General features: G+C 30.9%; 1 protein-coding gene and 1 pseudogene across 2 annotated transcripts in view; one reads left to right on the forward strand and one right to left on the reverse strand.

Moving 5' to 3' along the window:
* The window catches only part of RNF145 (ring finger protein 145), a 95,830-nt gene that overhangs the window by 15,634 nt on the left and 61,717 nt on the right, over positions 1–18,479 (reverse strand). For both annotated transcript variants that reach the window (XM_051978811.1, XM_051978812.1), the window contains exons 6-8: positions 16,100–16,275; positions 6,073–6,213; positions 5,140–5,322 (exon numbers count right to left, since the gene is read on the reverse strand). In XM_051978811.1, the coding sequence (XP_051834771.1) occupies positions 5,140–5,322; positions 6,073–6,213; positions 16,100–16,275 (500 nt within the window). The remainder of the gene's footprint in view (positions 1–5,139; positions 5,323–6,072; positions 6,214–16,099; positions 16,276–18,479) is intronic.
* On the forward strand, positions 6,220–10,487 carry LOC127550147 (cytochrome c-like; annotated as a pseudogene).

The raw sequence follows: 18,479 nt of genomic DNA on the forward strand, positions 1-18,479 counted from the left end.
CAGTAGCAAAAGAATAAGAAGAAGAGTGAGAAATAGTAGTAGGAACTTAGGGTTGAAGTTTGGAAAGGTATGACTGATAGTAAAACAAAATAACAATGTATTTAAGAAGAAATAGTACTTAAGAGGAAAAAGAACTTATTCACAAAAGGATTCACGATCGGCAAGTTATGAGAAAAAAAGAGAAATGATGGACTAGAAAAGTACAGAGGGATAGAGGGATTATAGATTGCAATAAGTATAAGGAGCAGGTTTAGGAGGCAGAGGGAGAGATAGAAGGATAAAAGATTTTTATCAGATGAAGGAAATCTAGAATTTTGAAAATTGGAAATGGAACACTTATTAAGTGATAGCAAGATTAAGAAAATGGCCATTTCTACATGTGGCTGAGATAAAACAGAGGAAAAGGTAATAGGAATTGAGCAGAATGAAGAACTCAATATAATTCTCATTTAGATGTAAGAAGCTGAGACAGTCAAGAGATTAAGTGATCTAAGAAAATTAGTAATGAAATTGAGAATGGAAAATCCAAATTAACATCTTCAGGTTTTTATTCCTACTAGAATCAAGCAAGTACAGAAGTCTTCTGATTAGACCATTAGAAAAGATGAAAATTTCAATATTCTGGCATTATGGATAATAAAGCTTGGAGTTAATGTTAATTTTTATGCTTTTATGCTATAGCATTCTAACATATGAATCTCCAAAATGGACATTATTTAACACAAAATAAAACTACTTTTCACCAATCCAGGATTGTGTGGGTTTTAGTTCCTCAGTTTTGAGAGCAGAACATTAAAAAAAAAAAAAAAAAAAAAAAAAAAAAAAAAAAAAAAAACTTGCTGTGTACTAGAAGAGGGTAGAACACAAATTTTTCAGGTTTTCAAAAAACTGTTACCATGATTTTATATGTGGGGCTTTAAAATTCAAAAAGGTTTAGTTTACAAAAAAACCCCATAAAATCTTACTTCCTTCTAAAAACAACTTAAAAAATTATGGTGGGCCACAAATCTATCCATTCAACAATAACAAATTGCTGTTAACTTTAAATTGAATTTCATTTACATACTGTTCAAACTAAAAAAAGAAATATAAAAAGTGGCCTGAGTCAGAAAGACTTGAGGTCTGCTTGGATAGGTACTAGCTATGTGACTTTGGGCTAGTCACATAAAATCTCAATGTTATACTATTTTCCAGAGTAGAAATCACAAAGCAGATATTTGGCCTTCAATGAGAGTTTCTTCATGGAATTCCTATATCAATGAAATTATAAATCTAGACCAAAAATCAAACAAACAAAACAAAACAAAATAAAAAACAATGTTTATAAAGCACTTGCAAATTTTTATTAGGAGGTCACTACTACAGTCATTTTTAATAGAATTTCTCTTTCTATCTTTTGCTTCTGGGCTTTGTTAGTAACATACAGAAATGATAATGATTTGTATGGATTTATTTTATATCTTACAACTTTGCTAAAGCTATTAATTATTTCAAGTAAATTTTTCATTGATTATCTAGAATTCTCTAAGTATACCATCATATCATCTGCAAAAAGTGATAGTTTATTCTTCTTATTGCCTAGTCTAATTCATTTAACTTTTTTCTTTTTCTTTTTTTTTTTTTATTGTTAAAGTCAACTAACAGTAAAATATTTAATAGTGGCGACAATGGGAATCTTTATCTCACCCTGAATCCCTGATATTATTGGAAATGTGTCTAGCTTCTCCCCATTACAAACAAAGCTTGTTGATGATTTTAGATAGATGCTGCTTATTACTTTAAGGAAACTATTCCTATGCTCGCTAGTATTTTTAAGAGGAATGGGTAATATACTTTGTCAAAAGCCTTTTCTGCATCTATTAAGATTATCATATGATTTCTGTTTGTTTTGTTATTGATGGGGTCAATTAGGCCAATAGTTTTCCTTGCATTTAATCAGCCCTGCATTCCTGGTACAAATTCCACTTGATCACAGTGTATTATCCTGCTGATAAATTGTTATAATCTCTTTGCTAATATTTTATTTAAAATTGTTGCACTGATGTTCATTAGAGAGATCAATCTGTAATTTTCTTTCTCTGTTTTGGCTCTTCCTGGTTTAGCTAGCAGTATCATATCTGTGTCACAGAAGGAATGTGACTTTGCTTATTTTCCAAAATAGTTTATATAGTATTGGAATTAATTATTCTTTAAATGTTTGGTAGAACTCACTTGTTAACTCCATTTAGCCCAGGAGATCTTTATTTAGGGAGTGAGTTCACTGATGGCTTGTTCAATTTCTTTTTCTAAAATAGTTATTTAAACATTATATTTTATCTTCTGTTAATCTGAACAATTTATTTTTCTGTAATTATTCACCTATTTCAATTAGATTGTGGAATTTGATGGCATACATATGTGCAAAATAGGTCCTAATTATTGCTTTAATTTCTTCTCCATCTTTGGTAAGTTATGGCCAGTGAAGAATTAGAGAATAGTGTAAAATGCAAAATGTATAACTTTGATCATATTTTTTAAAAAATCAATCTAGTTTAGAAAGGAAGCAGAAAGCTGGGGTGGGTGGGTGAAATTTTATACCCAGTGTTTGTGATAAAGGCCTAATTTCTAAAATATAGAAAGAACTGAATCAAATGCATAAGAATACAAGTCATTCCTCAATTGATAAATGGTCAAAAGATATGAACAATTTTCAGATAAAGAAATTAAAACCACCTATAGTCAATATGAAAAATGCTCTAAATCAATATTGATTAGAAAAATGCAAATTAAAACAATTCTGAAGTACCACTACTTCATACCTATAAGACAAGCTAAAATGACAGAAAAAGATAATGATAAATATTGGAGGAAATGTGGGAAAACTAAGACATTGTTGGTGAAGTTGTAAAATGACCCAACCATTGTGAACAAACTGAATTGATGCTGAGTGAAACAAGCAGAATCAGGAAAATACTGTATATAGAAACAAGAAGATTATATAATGATCGATTATGATAGACTTGGTTCTTCTCAGCAGTTCAGAGATCCAAGACAATCCCAATAAACTTTGGATGGAAAACACTATTTACATTCAGAGAGAAAACTGTGGAGACTTAATATAAATCATTTTTTCCTCTCCCCTCCCCCCCATGGCTTTTCCTTTTTGTTCTGATTTCTCTCTTCCAATGTGATTCATATGGAAATATATAAAAAATGAATGTACGTGTATAACCAAAGGAAAATAGTTCTGTATGCAACTGAGAAAAATTAAAATTAATGGGAAAAAAAGATTGCTGCTGCAATAAGAACCTAAATTAATCTCAGATTCCTTATCAAATAACAAATAATTTATATGTATGACCAGGACAATGCTAAATGCTACAGAAAATACTAGAGAACTAATGTCAAAGCAGTCATACAGAAAAATAACAACAACAAAAATTTTACCTAGTTAAAATAAGGCTAAGGAATATGCAACAATTAAGCTAGAGGGTCTGATAACTACAATGAGCAAAGATTAGACAGAGCTAGGCATTTTGTTAATTGTTCACTTTTCTTTAACATTTGCTTTCTTCTAACTTCAGAGGATATAAAGAAACAACTACTGAAATGGAAGCGCTGTTACAAGATGCAAATACAGTCAAACAAGTTTTTTTTTTTTTTAAATAGGAATTTAAATTCCTATGATAAGTATTTATTTACTTTGGCCTTATCTTAAAAGTTGAAGACTTAAAAAATGGAAAGTAATTTTTTTTTCCTTGTTCCAAATCTAATACATATGTATTATACAAACTTGTAACAAACTGAAGATGTGAATTATAGATCTATAAAAGAAAAGTTTTGATCAACTGTTAGGGAATTTACATAATAAAGTGGAAATTCTCTCCAAGATTATATTATACTGACAATAAAGCAGCTTCAGGATTCTCTTTAAGATAAATATTTTTAAAAATCAGTTATATTCTAAGGAAAAATGTATGATTTAAACATTTCTTGGTAATTTTATGCAAAGAGGAAAGAATAGCTTTCCTAATTTTGGTTATAATTACACAAAAAACTGACATATCTACCAAGTAGCTATTTTTCTTTACATTTCACCTCCAAATCATTAGTCCTCAAAATCAAAAGTCTATTGAATTTTCTAATCAAAAGATCTGAAACTGATTTGAAATTAAGTGTATTACTAAGCAATTATTATTTTTTAAATTGTCAATATTTTTCCTGTCAATACCTTCCACAGTTCCATTTCTTTATATTGCAATAATAGATTCTCATAATTCTATAACCAATGACTAGATAACCTTCTCCAAAAATACATAAGATATGTGTGTGTGTGCGCGCACGCGTGGGTGTGTGTGTGTGTATAAAGACTATATGAAGGTTGCATAAAGACTGTATAAAGGTGGTATAAAGATTATATGAAAATTTCATTTTAAGCTATCCTTCCCTGATCTGCTCCACAGTAATCTTATTTTACTATTTTCTTTTTTGAATTAAATAATAACTTAGTAAAGCTTTTTTTTCCCTCTTTCTGTTTTTGCACTGAAAAATCTCTATGATAAAGGCAGACAGGGAAAGGGCCTATCTTTTCATTTAATTTCATCTGGTCTTCCAAGGAAGTGCTAAGTACCTAAGATTATAAGCAAAACCCAGCTTAAATAATCTTTAACCCACAGCTACTTAAATGGCCAAAAAAAATAGCATATGCCAACCTATCTTTTATAGTATTTCTGTCTTTCTGTCTGTTTCCTCTCTTATTTCATTAGTTCTCATCCTCTCTTCTACTCTTCTCTCCTGATGAAAAACTTTTTTATTTGTATTTATTTGCTGAACTGTTTTATTTTCTGTTCTTCATTTTAATGGATAAACACAGTGTCTTATATTTTTATATTATTTTTTTAATTTATGTGACTTGATAATTATTATTTTGGGGGGGTAGATCAGTAATGCTAAGCTACCTTTAATAGGACTTTTTTTTTTTAAAGCAGAAGGGAGGGTCATGAGCAACACAAGAAAAAGAGAAAAAGAAATATAAAATGTCTTTTTACCTTTTATTAATCAACTTTAAAAAATCGATCTTTACCTCTGGTTGTCCCCTAAATTTGTGCTTTTGAAAAAAAAAATTGTTTTTAAACAAAACATTTTCAAAGTTTTTCTTACTTGTCTCTTGATGCTCCCAGCGCCAAAACAATGGGGTCTGCAATTTCTAACATAGACTGAAGGATAGAAGCTACCACAATGAAAAGGATAATACTAAGCAGGAATGCCCGATGAACAACTTGCAGTTCTATCAGACCGGTCTGCACTGCCAGAATTAAGAGTGTGACTCCCTCTGTCATCCCCCTATATTGTTTATTTGGGAGAGAATAAAAATAAGAAAAAACAGAATTTTAGTTTATTTCATTAAGTGGAAAAATACTAAACAGATGTTTAGATAACAGATGTTAGTGAATACACATACTGGCCAGAGTTAAAATTAACTACAAATAGGATATTTGTTACTACTTTTTTCAAAAAGGACAAAAACATTGTGCTGATTAGTGCCCCAGTTTTACTTCACATATAAAATTAAATTAATTACTTTAAAAATCAGTTTAGTACTCTGGTCTTCTTTAGGTTATATTTCTTACATGCCTATATTCTGCACATTCTGATTATCAAATACACACTCACACACACATGATGTCTAGTGAGAAAACCTGCTATATGGCTCCTCTATACAGACATATATAAATATAGATTTATCTATCCTCCCAAGGAACATAGCAGATTTTCTCACCTAGTACCATCAATGTAAAGCAATAATATCAAAGCAATTTGTTAAGATTTAAGGCATTTAGACTTTAATGGTCCCATGGTAATATTTTTATTTCTGGAAAATTTTGTGATTTCTTTCTACTTTTTCCTAAACATAAATACATTTTTATGAGTCAATCGTTTTTCCTTCTAAATTCCATTAAAAAGTTTCAAATAAACTAAATAAAATCATAATTTCTAGATTTAATTATCATTTTTAGAAGCTTAACTGTCTAAGCTATAAGATATCTGCTTCTAAATACATGCTTCAGTTTTCTTTAAGAGTACAAAACTCACCGATTCATAGCAGGATCATTCATGAAGGCTCTATAGCCCTGCAAGTAAAACTTGCAGAGTGTCAAAACACCCAACGCAACAAAAGAGACTGTGAATACCAAACCCAAAAGTGAGTATGGAGTGCTACAGCATTCAGCAATACTAGAAGGAAGAAGAAAATAAAAAGTTTTAAGAAACATAAATATTTAAGTCATAATGAAAGTACTGAATTTGAAATGATCCCCTACACATGCTACTCAATATCCTTTGTGTTAAAACTTTCCAAACCAAAACATTGTGAAAAAAAATTATCACTTTGCTATTTAATTCCCCCTTCAATTATCCAAATTTTAATCTATCCAAGATATTGGCATATGTTCAGTATATGTGTGAGCCTCTGTACAAGGATGATAAATTTTAACATAAAGAATGATTTAATTTAATGTTTGACAGATGATATACTTGATTGAAAATTTCTTTACATGGACTAATATGGATTACACTAGAAAACATCCAGATTCCTAGAGAAAATGTGGGTCGGACTGGCAGTAGAGAGTAAGGGAACAAGTATATAGCATTGTGAATCAAGCTGATTTTGCTATGATGAATGTGGAGAAGGGCAAGAAGATCTTCATGCAGAAGTATGCCCCAGTACCACATGGTGAAAGAGGGCAAGCACAAGACCAGCCCTAATCTGCACAGGCTCTTCCGCTACAAGACTGGCCAGACTCCAGGCTTCGACTGCACAGAAGCTGACAAGAACAAAGACATCACTGGGGAGAGGAATCCTTGATAAAGTATCTGGAAAACCCCGAGAAATACATCCCAGCAACAAAGATGATCTTCGCGGGTATTAAGAAGAAAAGAGAAAGGGCAGATTTTATAGCCTACTTCAAGAAGGCCACCAATGAGTTGTCTACTGCCTTATTTATTACCAGAAGGAGATGTCGCCCCTGATATTTCTTTTCTTTTTTTACATATACCATAACAACCCTATTTAAATTGGTTTCATCTATGGGAGAATTTTGATCATGAATGGCTGTTTTATAATTCTATTCAGTCCTAACAGAGGAATGGTCACAATTACAGCCACAACCAACCTATCACACTTTTCTGTTCTTTTAAAAGATTTGATTGATCAACTTTATCCAGGGCAATGTGCTTCACCTCTGTCTTTAAAAGTTTTGACCAAATCGGGCTTCTAAACAACGGGGAAAGCTATTTAATAGCTTCATATGGCTTTGACTTGTAGTATACTTGGGGTGGGGGCCACAGCTTTATCCTTTGGAAAAAGTGCTCCCCAATCCCTCCAAAGGCATTTCCAACTTCAATTGCTTTATTTTCTATCCACAAACAGCCTAATTACAATGATTTGATTAAGTACTACCTTTAAATTGTTGAAAGGCATTTTGATGTTTTCTTTCTTTTTTCTTTTCTTTTTCTTTTTCTTTTTTTAACCCGAGGAGAAAACATCTCAGTGTGAACCATTTTTTAATTGGGACTGAGGAAGCACAGATGCGTTCAGCCAGAGGTCAGACCTTCTTTTAAGCCCACTTGTCCTTTAGGATTCACTTTTAAGACCTACTGAACTTAAAATATGTAGACATAGTATGTGAATAGTAGTCTTGACATACTGGAGGGTTCAGTTGTAAAAATATACCACTATCAGTACATCAGCTAAATGATGTGATCATAAGACTTAATTCAGCAATCAAAAAATTGTGAATATACTTTAAAAAAAAAAAGGAAAAAAATATCCAGCTTCCTGTTGAGATTCAAAATCTCCGTGTCTTTGTCTTTCTTGTACTAGATTATAATCTATAATAAAAAAACTTATTTAATATATCTTATTCTGTTGGTCCTTGATTAGAAACACTATCTTGGAGGGAGGTTCATTTATTACTTTAAATATGGTCCAACTTAAAATTCGGAGTTTTGTCAAAATTTTGATCAAAATATTTAAAAATAAACATTGTCTATTAAGATACTTTTTGAACTAAACTGAAATTTGAATCAGCAATGCAAATATACACATCTCTTTTTCAAAAGAAAAGTCTTTTAAAACTTTCAGAAGGATCAACACTTTGATTTTTTGTTTATGAATGTTGAATGTTGCTAAGTGTGATCTAATTGTTTCTGGATAGATTAATGATTGGAATATATTGAGGGGAAAAACACTAACTAGTCTATAAAATTTCTCATAGAATTGGGATGAAATATATTGAAATTCTTGCAAGATATAAACAAGAAATATGCATTATAACTTTAAGAAATCAAAAAAGTGGGGCAATTAAGAAAATTTCTGTTTCCTCCCTTTAACCAAAAACAGCTTGCCCTTTATACAGTCATTTCTTTCTGATTATAGAAAACATGCTTTTAAAAAATCATAGAGCACTATTAAAGTTTAAAAAAAATTTAACTTTATATTTTGGTATATGGGGAAAAAAACACAAAACTTAGATATTAACAGATTTTTTTTTTTTTTTTGCGTGTGAGATGGGAAATCCTGATTTAATGAGCATGGAAAGATAACTTCTCTGGGAAAGATGGGCTTTAAATAAGGAAACTTGGACTTGAATATCAGCTTTGAGGTTTACCAAATCTGGAATAGATTTACTTACCAATCTGGGCCTTCATTTTCTCTCTGTAAAATGGGATTAATATTCCTACCTAATCTATATGGCTATCCTTTTTTCCCCCTACTCTTCAATTTTAATTTTTTAATTTTTATTCTAGGTTAGATTTTAAGTTCTGAACTGAATCCTTTCCTCTCTTTGACCCCACATTAGAGAAGGCCAACATTTGATGCGGATTTATAAATATATGAAAAACCATACTATGCATACTTTTATTTATTATTTCTTTCTATATAGCATTTTCTCTCTTTCAGGTTCTTTAGTGTTGATTTGAATATTTACTGTTCACAATTATTCTTTAAGTAATAATGCTGTTACAGTATATAACAGTATACTGTATATAGTATACAACATTATCTTAGAATTGCTCATTTCACTTTTCATTATTTCATTCAAGTTTTCCTATGTTTTTCTAAAATCAACCAGTTCTTCAATTCTTACAATACAGTAAGAACTAACTAGTCTTCCACCTAACAACTCTTAATTTCAGAGCTTTCCCTCTTTAAATTATTTCCTATTTGTCCTGAATATAGTTTGTTTTGTATATATTTAGTTTGCATGTTGTCTCCTCCATTAGGTGGTAAACATCTAGAGAGTAGAGACTGGTTTTTCCTTTTTTTGTGTGTCCCTAAGAACTTAGCACAATGTCTGGCACATAGTAACATGTAATGTATTAAATAAAATATACAATCAACATTTCTTTATTGCTAAATAACAATGATTTTGGTAGGAGACAGTGCATATACCAACACTAAAATTATTTGAGGAAAAAATGAAAGTGGCTGCCTTAGATAAGAAATGACTCATTAGCAAATTAGCTATGTATTCTCAGACTTAATAGATCAATGATCAAAATGGAAAATCTGAAGAAAAACGTAAAGACATACAATTAAAAGAACTCCAACCTAATCTATTTATACAAGCTACTGAAAACAAAAATGTGAAAAGATGAAATAATAGATAATAATATTAACTGTTCTATTTCTTAAAGAAGTTGAGGCAAATACCATAATGAAATGTCCAAATGAGACTAGAAATACTCTCAAAGAGAAAACACTTGATATGCTTGCCAAGTAGAATTATATTAATAGCCAACAATAATTGGGAATATAAGCTCAGCTGCAAAGCATTACAGAAAAGACAGAAAGAGCTCCATGTACACCAAAATATTTATAACACTTTTTAGTGGAAAAGAACTAAAAACAAATATCCCTAAGTTTATAGAATGGTTAAATAAATTTTAGTGAATTAATATAATTGCATGTTATAACTGCCACCTCTAGAAAATCTTTATATGATCAATCTACAAACATATTGAGGACATTTCTGATAGAAATATGAGAAGGAAAATGACATCTTCACAAATGATATTCTAATGCAAATCACAACTTAGGATAACATAAATGACTGGAAGGGGAAGAGAATAAAAATATTATTTTATATTTCTATTATTATTTATATTTTCTATTATTATTATTTCTATATATATATTATGCTCATTTGTTCACTAAAAAGCATTTCATTAAAAACAAAAAATAAACTTAAAAGCACTATTCCAATAGGACATCTCTTGTTCATATGAAGAACTGCTGCAATTTTGATCAATGTGCTCTAAGCATATAAAGGGAGATGTAGCCTTGACAAAAGTATTTGCAATTGAAAAGAAAAAGGTCAAATACAGTCCAAATGGAAGAGGGATTTCCTATAAATAGTAATTTTATACACATTTCTTTGTATATAAACACTGTGATTTTAAGTGCTGAGTAATAGTTTCCTATTTCACAACTATTCAAAAATTACACAATTAACAACAATAACAACAATAAAAGTAGATCATATATTTAGAACTGGAAGAAATCTTGGATGTCAAGTAGCTCACTCCTTTTGTTTCACATATAATAGAGGCTGAGGCACAAAGAGTTTAAGCACATTGCTGAAGGCCACACATAGTAAGTAGAAGAACTAGTGTTCAAATTTAATTCATTTGATTCTGAATTCATGAATCTTTCCATTATAACTTACAGTCACATATATCAATCACTCACACTCTAACCACTATAACCAGTTCAATGAACTGGTCCATCAGAATACATACTTAAAGGAGACATCCTGCAGATGAATAAATATAGCTCTAAAATGAGTATTGAGAAGGGGGGGGGGGGTTGGAATGCATCTGGGAAATGATGCCATATTTTCAATTTCAGGCTTCTCCCCAAAAAGAAATTGTATCTTTTTAATTGTAATATTTTTCCAATGGCAGAAGAGTATAGTAGATAGTGCTGAATTCTGAGTGAAGAAGGTGTGGATTCAAGTAGGAGGGTAATTTATACAGTGACAACATTAAAGAGAAAAACAGCTTTGAAATACTATCTCTAAGCAGTTCTGTGACATTACAAGTTGCAAAGCAAGTACAGATTTGCAATGGTAGAGCAAATTTTCTCATCAGGAATTGCCAAAATCCAAAATTTCTTCCAGCAAATTTATGATTTAGAATCATGAATGCTATAATTTCCAAATAATAAAAAGCGCAGATGATGCATGATGGGTGTAAAAGGCTGCCACAAATAAATAATTCACACAATAAATAATTAGTGTAAAGAATATAATAAATAGATAATAATAGAAAAATGAGGCATTTGATAATTTTCTGACATTTGTTGGATGATCTATAGACCCTTTAGGTAGATCCTCTATAAAGGAAATTTACAGAAGTACATGGACAAGAGTCATACAGGAGGAAAAGATATGGATGGGTTGCGTGTGCACCAATGGAAACAGTATCCCCATCATTAAGATCATGGATCTATTGAAGTAAATACAAAGCCTTTCACTTGATAAAGAATATAACTGTTTAAGTATATAATGAAGGACAATAAACAAAAGACCAGATGCTATTTTTAAAAAAGGAAAAAAATAATTCTGTTGGTTTAAAGTTTAAGGTTTAAGTGGTTAGAATCCTCAGGTTCAGTGAGTAATTCAAGTGTGATACAGGCACCAAAGTGACTACTGTTAGAATGATGTTTCCTCTGTATTATTGTCAGAGGTGGGTCATATTTGAAATACTATAATCAATCTGAGCAACACATCTTAAGATGAACATTGAAAACCAGAATTTTTTGTTGCAAGTGAATCAAGTTGCAAAGGGGCTGATGATCACACTAAATACGATGAGCTTAAACAACTATTGTTGATAGAAGAGAATACTGAAAGGGGAGGCATGTTAAGTAGTCTTCGATATTTAAAGAACTACCATGTGAAAGAAGAATTAGCTCTGTTCTTCTTGGCCACAAAACTAGGAACCACAGACCACAGTTGGAAAGCACAAAAGTAGCATGACAGACTTGATAGAAATATGGGCTAAAGTCAGAAAGTCTTAGGCCAAAGTTCTAACTCTAACACCCACTGTCCATCTATCTGAACCTGAGCAAGTTATTTAACCTCTCACTGCTCAAGAAAAAAACTCTCTAAGGTAAAAGCTATGGAGAAGAAGATATTGGCCTATGCTAGTAAAGGCTTCCTTGCCTGGGAGTACCTTATGCCAATGAGATTACAATGCTAGTTCCTATTATTATTATGTAGAGACCCATTCTGGTTGGATTCAGAGAATAGAATTTGGAGCAATGAATGAGTTACAGAAGTAATAGATTTTGCCTCAATGCAAAGAAAAATAGCCTAGTAACCCATAGAGAGTTCCTTTTCAGTCTTGAGTGACTGAGAGACATCCTCATAAACGGTTAGATGAGCACTTATAAGGATGCTATAAAGGGTGTTCTTTCTCAAGTATGGGTTCATCTACATCCCAGCTTTGTAAACTGTGGGTCATGACCTTATATAGGATCTTATAACAATGTGGAGGTTACAAAGTTATGATTTATTATCAATAAATGTTTGATTTTATGGCTATTTTACATACCCAGAGTCACATAAAAATTTCTCAGGCGAAAAAAAGTTTGCAAGTGGAAAAAGTTTAAGAAACCCTGATTTACATGATCTCTGTGGCTCTGTTCACTTATGAGATTCTGTGATTTAAGCCATTAAAGATTCTCATTTCATACTTAGATCATTAGTTTAACAATTAGACCACACATTAAGTTTTACTGGTGAAGAAGTAAAAACAGAAGTTGTTAAAGATAAACACTTAAAAAAAAAAGTCATGGTGTTATTACTAAAGCTTAGGGGACATTATTTTTTCCTATACTACCAAATATTTGTGATTTTTACACACTGCTGCAAATTGCGATACCTCTATACCTTAAGAAGCTATGACAAAAACTTTTCATTACCTGGTAGTCAACCTTCTGAAAAAGGTTTCACATGATTAAACTAGTCTTTAGATGTCAGGCAAATATTCCATCACTGTCTATGCAAAGCTTTTTTAGGTTACGACTTTCCAGAATCTGTATTCTTCTCACATCGCTTTAGAGAACCATCAATTGAGAACCTCAATTCAAAGAAGAGGAATCAGCATAGAACTTTAAGAGGAGGGATCTTAAGTTACTTATTAAAATTTGTTTATTATGATATTCTATTCACTGCATGTATATGAAATCTAGTTATCAAAAAGTCAAAACATGTTTCTTTTCAGAAAACAAAACTTTACAGGATCGTTGAAATGTTATACAATGACAATCACTTTATTTTGTTATGATACCATAAGCATTTTAACTTTTCCCATATTTCTAATACTGATAAGATTTCTTCAAATATACCATAATTGTTCATTCTTTTAAATAATTTTTTACTTATTTCTCTTCTATTTATATCACCTACATATCCTACTGTGTTATATTCTCCCACCCTTCCTAGAGTGTCATCCCTTAAAAGAAAGAAGAAAAGGAAAAAAAGTCAGTATTCAAAAAATGTGATTTATATGCAATTTGGAATTGCACCTTTGCAAAGAGAGGGGAAATGGAAAGTGATGGTATCCCATATCTCTTTCTTAGAATAAAGTATTATTCTTGACATGTTCTTTTAACCCCATTCTGGTGTTCTTTTATTTTGTTCAAAGAAGGGAAATTTACTTTTTAAGGTTTCTATTAAAGATAATTTCTCCTGATAGAAATATAAATACTTTTTTTTAAACTTTCTTATGAGTGAAAACAGATTTAAGTTAATGCAGTCAAACACTCAATAAGCATTTAGAAAATAACTATTACATGAAGATATAAAAATAACGAATAAAATAATCCCAAATGAAAGGAGTTAAAATTGTAATGGACAGCTAGATGTCACAGCAAATGGAGTGTCAGGCCTGAAATCAGGAAGACTCATCTTCCTGAATTCAAATATAGCATCCAATATTCTGGGTAACCCTATGAAAGTCACTTAACCCTGTCTGCCTCAGTTTTCTCATCTGTAAGGTCAAGAAGGAAATGGAAAACCACTCCAGTATCTCTGCCAAGAAAATCCCAAATGGGATTACAATGAATCAGACATGACTGAATGACTAAACAACAAAACAAAAATTCCAATGGGGAAGATAACAAGCACAGAAATAAATTTATACAGAATGACTATGAAGAGAATAAATGCAAACAGATATTGTTAAATACAAGATATTTTGGAAAACAAAACATTAGCAAATAGGGGGAATCAACAAAGTACTGTATGATTATGTATGAACTACACTTTTAAGTAAGGGAATTTATGATGTGGCAGGGAAGACATAACACGTTTCAGGCCAGGAAGGCAGTGAATGCAATGTAACAAAAATGGGAAATTTGTTATAAGAAGGAGAAAGAGAAGGCTAGTTTGTTTAGATCATAGCAGAGTCCTGGAGAAGGAGTAATTAATGTACAATGAAGCTAGAAAGATAGGCTGGGGCCAGTTTGAGAAAAGTTTTATAAACTAAACAAAGGAATTTGTATTTTATCTTTAAGGTAATAATGATCTACTGCAATAGACTCAGTAGAAAAGACCTTTTGGCAGCAATATATAGGATGGATTTAGGCAGAAGGACATTGGAAAACCAATAAGAATGTTATTGGAGTAATCTAAGTGAGATGTGATAAGGACCCAATAGGTAATAGCTGAATGTACATATATGGATGGATGAATGGATGCTTGCATGGATATAGGAATAAAAAAGGATTTATTAAGCACTTACTAAGTGCTCAGCATTGTGTTGAGCACTGGGAACATAAAAGCAAGCAATATATAGTCTTTGCCTCAAGGATTTTATATTCTAATGGGAAAAGACTTGATATATAAAGGAGAGATGAGGGGAAGGATTGTTGCATATACAATCAGCAGCATTGTTTGGAACAGCGAACAAGTGGGACAGTAAACTGGTTCTGGGACAAGATAAGGGAAATTCATTTATCAGAACCCCATGGTTTTAGGGAAAGAGTCAAAATTTTACTGGTTGAGGAATAAGGAGGATAGCCAGAATTATACTACATGGTTTGCAAATGGCCAGGGGAAAAAAGAGAAATAGCTGGATAAGAGATACCAGGGTTCAAGTCCCATTTCTTACACATATAGGTTAGGTGAATCAGAACAAGTCAATACTCTAAGCAATTTTCTTAAAACTTTTAAATTGAAGAGAAGTTGTTGAATTGCATTGGTAGAGGAAGCTTCTGCACCTGAGTTTTCATTATACCAATGAAATCAAAAGTTCAGTTCTTATCTTCTTTACAACTTAACTATGAGTTGCAGTATATATTTTTGTGTCTGCCATAGTACTATGCACATAGTAGACATTCAAATATTTAATAAAAAGTAATTTACTGTCTGTTTAGTAACTAAAATTACTATAAATTACAAATTATGTTATTCTTTAAACTTTATCTGGACACACGTGGTGAAGTGAATCTCATCTGTCTATTAAATTTATTATGAGTCAAAAGATTTCTGACAGAGTTTAGAAATTTTTATGTTGGGAGTTCATAATGCAGTATACAAGATATAAAAGTAGAATGAGTAAAATCAAGTAAGAAGTAATTGGTTTGGGGAAAGAAAACAAGTGACATTTAGGAAAACATTTTCCTCCAAAACCAAAACTTACAAATGGTTGATATTGGTTTGAATTAAATATTTAATGAATATGATAAATGAATTATTTCACCAAACATAAGATGAGCCAATTTGGTTTTCTCAATAAAGAAAAATATTTATTTTCTCAAATTAGTTCAATATGAATAACAAAAACATTCCGAAATTTTCTTTATCTAGTGCTCTCATGCCAGTCTGATTAATTAAACATTTCTATAATGTATTCAATGTACTTCAGAGCCTACATACAACCTACCATATCAAGACTAGTCATAAAAAGTAAAATACAAATACCAATGCGACTCTATAGTACGAAACACTTGTTGGGATGAAAAATAACATCAAAGTTTACCACTCCTATATTAGAAGTTTGTGTTCCATGGAGACATAATATCATGTTGGGTTTTTTTGCTAATTACCTTGTCAGAAAAAGGAAAAGAAGCCTCTCTCGTGATGCAGGCTGATCCCGTGTGCTGAAATAAGAGTAAATCTGAAGAGCAAATAAAACAAGCCAGAAGACCATGAAAAGAACAGGGACAACCAGCTGATTCCATAAGGACATTCCCAAAGCCAAAAGGCCATATACTTCCACAACCTGAATATAGAAATAACATAAGTCTAATTAATTTGTGAAACATTTGACATTTAGACAAAACAACAATTATAGTGATTATGAAATTACATTTCAGGAGGGGAAGAGTATAAAAAAACTTACTTTGATTCAGAGGAAAAATAAATTCAGTTTTTCTTTCATTATATGATTACTTTGATTAATATTTACTTTCTTCAATAAAAATTAAAGGAATTCAACAATTATAAAATATCATAATTTTTAGTTTTATTAACTCATGACCAAAACCAGTATCTCATTATACTAAAATGGCTTTTCTGATCTATTGTAAAGATACTATGACTATTTACATTTTAATAAATATTGGTACATAATGAAACATACTTCAGAATTCCCTTTATCTACTTTATCATCTAGCATAGTGATTAATAAATTTATTCATTTTGTTCCATAATAGTAAATTATAGGGTTTTTAAAAGATTGTAAGCCTTTATAAAAACATTTCAAAAAAATTATTCCTTTTATAAAAACTGATAATGCTTTTGAACAATTTTTAAACATTATTAACTTATAATTAAGTTACAGAATCTTAAAATATCAAACTCATTATTAAAAAAACTGGGTATGAGTTAAAAATACAAAATATCAATTTTTCAATTCATGATAGTTCATAGAAAACATCATCTATATCTTTTATTCCTACTTTATTATTTATTTACTATTATTTAGTATTTTCATAGGAATTTTCACTTAACCTCTCTGGGTTTCAATTTCTTCCTTTGCGCAATAAAATTTTTATACTACCTGATTTCTAAGAGTTCTTCAAACTCTCAAAGCCTATAATTCTATTCTTAACAATATCTTATTACATTATCAAAATAAAGTCATACAAAATTACACAATTTCAATTTTTCTTCTATCTAACTTTGTCCAGGACATAAGTATCATAATTTCATATCTAAAACAATTTATTTCTATTCATTGTTTTAATATCACCCACACTGTAGTGGTGCAATGTATACAATAAAAACTAAAAAGAAAGTCAATGGAAAAAAGAAAATGGAGATTTAGTGCTCATGATTTCCAAGTATACAATGAGGTAGAATAATTTTACCAAAGTAAATCATAAAGAAAAATGTGTATCTCAAACTAATTAAGTTTTATTGCCTTTGATTACAGTAAATTATAGAATAAAACAATAATATAATCTTTTTGGTGAGATGAATTGTATTGATTTATAAGACTTTACATGAAATGCTATTCATGAAGAAATGTTACACTGAATCAGCTTTTGTGAATAAGCAAAATTACAAATTCAGTTTTCCTTAATAAAATATATGAAAATCATTAAATTTTTATCTCTAGGATAAGCTACTGTTGATAATTATGACAGAGAAATGAATTTCACAAGGGTACATATGGAGTTAATGAAAAAATTTGTGAGCTAAAAATGGAATTTACTAGTATGAAGATCTTGTAGTTAACTATTCTAACTAAAAAGAAGTTTCCAACAGGCCAATGTTACTCCTAAACTATAAACTGATTAATTTTATGAATATAAAGGACACTCTTGCTTTTCATAGTGGATATGTTTTAAATGGTGATTGTGACTACTATATTATGAAATACTATTAAAAAAAAAAAAAAAAACAGAATAGGCCTGGATTCCTCGGGGACTAATTAAGAAGGAGGCCTAGTGTAGATACTTCATCACTTCCCACCTGATTGCTCATCTGGATTTCATCATAATCTCTAGAAACTCATCTTACAAGATCACATCAGTTCTGAAACTCTTATCTCCTTAATACCTTTATCCCTATAGGCCCCTACTACCCTCTGACTAGAAAAGATAGAAAGTAGACATCACAGAGCTCCTCTCCCCCCATTTAAGGTTAGATAGTTTAGCATGTCCCATAAGTTTCCGGGTTTCATTATGCCTTCAAGCCAAGTATGCCCTTTCTCCCCATTCCTGCTTTTCAACTTCTTTTTATGTGGTATCTTCCCCCAATAAACTATGAACTTTTTCAGGGTGGAGAGTGTCTTTGTATTCATAGAATTTAGTACTATTGACTAAATAATAAAAAGATTCTCTAGTTCATGCTTTTTTTTTTCCTTTTAAGCAATTCTAATTCCTCTATACTACTCTGTTCTCTAGCACTTCTAGCTCTTCACTTCCATCCTGACAAATCACCTATGGGCGGTCATCTATTTCATAATGTGTTTAAAAA

This window comes from Antechinus flavipes, chromosome 2 (genome assembly GCF_016432865.1).
Source record: "Antechinus flavipes isolate AdamAnt ecotype Samford, QLD, Australia chromosome 2, AdamAnt_v2, whole genome shotgun sequence".
NCBI classification, from domain to species: domain Eukaryota; kingdom Metazoa; phylum Chordata; class Mammalia; order Dasyuromorphia; family Dasyuridae; genus Antechinus; species Antechinus flavipes.